The sequence below is a fragment of the Musca vetustissima genome, unplaced genomic scaffold (genome assembly GCF_032173495.1).
Source record: "Musca vetustissima isolate MV318-11 ecotype Yass unplaced genomic scaffold, APGP_CSIRO_Mvet_v1 utg1381, whole genome shotgun sequence".
In the NCBI taxonomy this organism is placed as follows: domain Eukaryota; kingdom Metazoa; phylum Arthropoda; class Insecta; order Diptera; family Muscidae; genus Musca; species Musca vetustissima.
Genome location: NW_026878567.1, coordinates 239766 through 240622, shown reverse-complemented (window position 1 = coordinate 240622; position 857 = coordinate 239766). Strand labels below are relative to the sequence as shown.

At 41.2% G+C, this 857-nt stretch overlaps 1 protein-coding gene across 1 annotated transcript; it reads left to right on the top strand.

Moving 5' to 3' along the window:
* Positions 1-9: 9 nt before the first annotated feature.
* LOC133323317 (probable G-protein coupled receptor CG31760) lies at positions 10-593 on the top strand. Its single transcript, XM_061532258.1, has 3 exons — positions 10-69; positions 131-345; positions 421-593. Exons 2-3 carry the CDS (start codon positions 167-169, stop codon positions 476-478), a joined length of 237 nt encoding a protein of 78 aa, XP_061388242.1. The 5' UTR covers positions 10-69; positions 131-166; the 3' UTR covers positions 479-593.
* Positions 594-857: the final 264 nt, after the last annotated feature.

The window sequence follows — 857 nt, the reverse complement described above, 5'->3', positions numbered from 1 at the left end:
TCGCTTAACGGTGTGGGACTGGTGCCAGATGAATCACCTGATCTATATCAGGAAAATGAGGAACTTAAGGTAAGATTCTACAACCTCATTTTAAAGATTTTTCTTCAATCATTCCCTTCTTTTGTTTTAGGAGCAAATCCAAAAATTAGCTCATCAAATTGAATTTATGAAGACTGTACATATGCAAATCAATAATCGACATTTGAAACCGAAACCCGGTGGCTATTTCACCATAACATCAACATCATTCCAGGCCCCATTCAGTAAAAATAATATGTCTTCTACACAAACGCAAACCTCCAAGACCGGTAATGATGATTCCCAGACCGGTTCCATAAATAAAGGGTAAAGATTTCGATTATTTCTCTCTTACAATGTTTCTATTTAACTCTCCCTCTCTTTCCCTCTCTTTGGTTACAGTTTTCCCACCAACTTAACACCCTCAAAAACAAAATCAAAAACAACCGAAAAAGTTTGACGAGGTCAACGAAGTGAAAAAGATTGCTCAAATGAATTTTTTATTTGGACTACAAACGAACCGCCACAACAATATCAGCTGGATGGCGATATTGGCCAGTGTAACACCACCAGCGCCACCGTCGACGCCGACACTCAAAAGCTATTTCAACAATTCAAGAGTGTCTTCGGCACCGATGCCGACGAACTAAATCTCTATTATGCTCTCAATGCCGGCATCGACGGCGATGGCGATAGTGATGAGGTGGCTCATGTACGTTTTGAACAGATGATGGCCGAATTGAACGAGTTGAACGCATCGGCGAATGATAGCAACAGCAGTAGTACTTCCAAAACCGTTACCACCAATCTCTCACCGATCACCAGCGATGAGATTGAAC